The following is a 2,630-nucleotide window of genomic DNA, read 5'->3' as shown; positions in this document are numbered from 1 at the left end:
AGGCCTGGAGTGGTTTTCCAAGAAATTCCAAAGGCAGCGGTGGTGACACCGACGGGGCCAAGCAATTCCCAGTCTAAAATCCGTGGAATACTGGGATGAGGGGCTGGGAGCCATGGGGGGTTTGCAAGCCACCTCCCTAACTTGGGAATGCTGCTCCAGAGGGAGCATTCCCAGATCCCGGAGCTTCCATGCCTTGACCCCTCTGCATCCACGTGTCCTGCAGAATTCCCGAATCCCACAGAATTCCCGGATGCCACAGAGCCACACACCCACTCCGAGCGCTTCCCTCAGCCTCGGCGCACGAAGGAAAACCGGGAATGGCAGGAGAGCCGGGAAGGGGGGGAAAAAAGGGGGGAAATAACCAAGGAATGGGATCGAATTCCCCGGTTTTTCCAACACAAAGCTGCAGGATTGATCCGGGGGAAAAAAAAAAATCCATGGATGCCATTTTGAGCCCTGAAGTTTCACTTCGTGTTCCACGGATGGGAAAATCCATCGGGAATGGGAGAGAGGGAAGAAGCCAGAGCAAGATTCCCACCGGGATGCAAAGAGCCCCTGGGAGAAGGGACAGAACAAAGGAAATCCGGGAATTCTCCTGGAAAATCCCATTCCAGCCCGGCTCTGCAGCCACACCACGGAAGGAGCAGCTCTTCCCAGTTTTCCTCCCACATGGAAAACTGCGCCGCTGTCCCTCTGGCTCCCGGGAATGCCGGGGGTGGAGAAGTCTCTCCATCCGGAGCTTTTCCTGCCTCCTCTTCCCTAAATCCATTGGAACATTCCCTAATCCCCAAGGGACTCAGTTTTTGCAGTAAAAAGGTGGAATTCTGGCCAAAGGAGCCACGGGAAAATCCCAGGGAAGATCCCGGCCCTGGGAGCAGCCCTGGATGTGCCGGGAATGAGCTCCGGGGTGGGAGCAGCAGGAAAACCTCTCCTGGTTTTCCCAAGGGATCCCAAAAAGCCCCCAAAACTCTCCCTGGCCAAAATCCAGGGAAACGCTCCGAGGATTCCAACCCCAAAAAGCCACGGATGGAGCCGGGCAGGGGCCGTTCATTCCCGCAGGGAAAAGGAGTGAAAATTCCCAGGAATTCCAAGCAGCATCGGCACCAAAAGCCCCGGCAAGTGGGAAAGGACAGGACAAAATGAGGGAAGAAAATCCCTTTGGAGCCCGCCAGGATTGTTGGGAATGGGGCTCCGGAGCAGAGCAGGGGCCGTTCATTCCCTCAGGGAAGGGAACTGAAAATTCCCGGGAATTCCAAGCAGCACCCGCACCAAAACCCTCCCAAAATCCAAGAGAGCCCCGATGGCCCCAGGACACGGCACAGAACTGGAGCGATCCGGGGAAGAGAATCCCTTTGGAGCCCCCCCGGATTGCTGGGAATGGGGCTCCGGAACCGTTCATCCCTCCATGGAAAAGGAGAGACAATTCCCAAAAATCCCAAGCCACCACCAGCACCAAAACCCCGCAAAATTCCCAAATTCCACCCCAGCCCACGACACCGACCGGGAGTGAGCTGGGGAAAATCCCTCTGGAGCACCCCCAGGATTACTGGGAATGTGAATCCCGAGCTGAGCAGGGACCGTTCGTTCCCTCAGGGAAGCGAACTAAAAATTCCTAAAAATTCCTAAAAATCCCTAAAAATTCCTAAAAATCCCTAAAAATCCCAAAAAATCCCAAGCAACCACAAGCAGCAGCACCACCAACACGCCCCCCCCCAATTCCGAGACTCAGCCCCGGGACACGGCACCGACCCAGAGAAATCCAGGGAGGAAAATCCCTTCGGAACCGCTGGGAATGAGGATCCCGAGCCGAGCAGGGGCCGTTCATTCCTCAAGGAAAAGGAGCGACAATTCCCAAAAATTCCAAGGTACCACGAGCAGCAGCGGCACCAAAACCCCCCAAAATATGAGAGAGCCACGATGGCACCGGGACACGGCACAGAACCAGGGAGGAAAATCCCTTCGGAGCCCCCCAGGGCTGCCGGGAATGAGGATCCCGAGCCGTTCATTCCCTCAGGGAAGCAAACTGAAAATTCCCAAAAATCCCAAGGCACCACGAGCACCAAACCCCCCCCAAATTCCGAGACGCAGCCCCAGGCCACGGCACCGACCCAGAACGAGCCGGGGAAAATCCCTTCGGAGCCCCCCAGGATTGCTGGGAATGGGGCTCCGGAGCTGAGCAGCGGCCGTTCATTCCCTCAGGGAAAGCAGTGACAATTCCCAAAAATTCTGAGCCACCACGAGCAACATCCCCAGCAAAATTCCCGGGAAGTCTTTAATGGCCCCAGGACAAGGCACAAAAGCAGGGAAAAAAATCCCCTTGGAGCCCCACAGGGCTGCCGGGAACGAGGATCCCGAGCCGTTCATTCTCCCAAGGAAAAGAAGCGACAATTCCCAAAAATCCCAGCAGCACCAAACCCCCAACATTCCAGCCCCCAGCCCAGCACACCGACCCAACCCAGCCCCGCCGCCAACGCCGCTCCCACCCGGAGCGTGACCGCGACGCCTCCCAAAAATTAAACCCAAAATCCCAAAAAAAACCCCCTTAAAAAACCTGGGGGAAAAAAAAAAAAACCCCACCCCAAAGCCGGGATCCCTCCTCACCTTTGGCCCCTCGCAGGCCGAAGCCGAAC

General features: G+C 56.5%; 1 protein-coding gene across 1 annotated transcript in view; it reads right to left on the bottom strand.

The window, feature by feature from the left end:
• Nucleotides 1-2,630, bottom strand: part of LOC103625269 (SH3 and multiple ankyrin repeat domains protein 3) — a gene marked incomplete at both ends in the record, with an annotated part of 100,186 nt that overhangs the window by 59,056 nt on the left and 38,500 nt on the right. The window contains one exon of the mRNA XM_017727124.1: nt 2,602-2,630. Coding sequence (XP_017582613.1) covers nt 2,602-2,630 — 29 coding nt within the window. The remainder of the gene's footprint in view (nt 1-2,601) is intronic.

The sequence above is a fragment of the Corvus brachyrhynchos genome, unplaced genomic scaffold (genome assembly GCF_000691975.1).
Source record: "Corvus brachyrhynchos isolate BGI_N302 unplaced genomic scaffold, ASM69197v1 scaffold692, whole genome shotgun sequence".
NCBI lineage: Eukaryota > Metazoa > Chordata > Aves > Passeriformes > Corvidae > Corvus > Corvus brachyrhynchos.
This window is presented reverse-complemented; position numbering and strand designations above follow the sequence as displayed.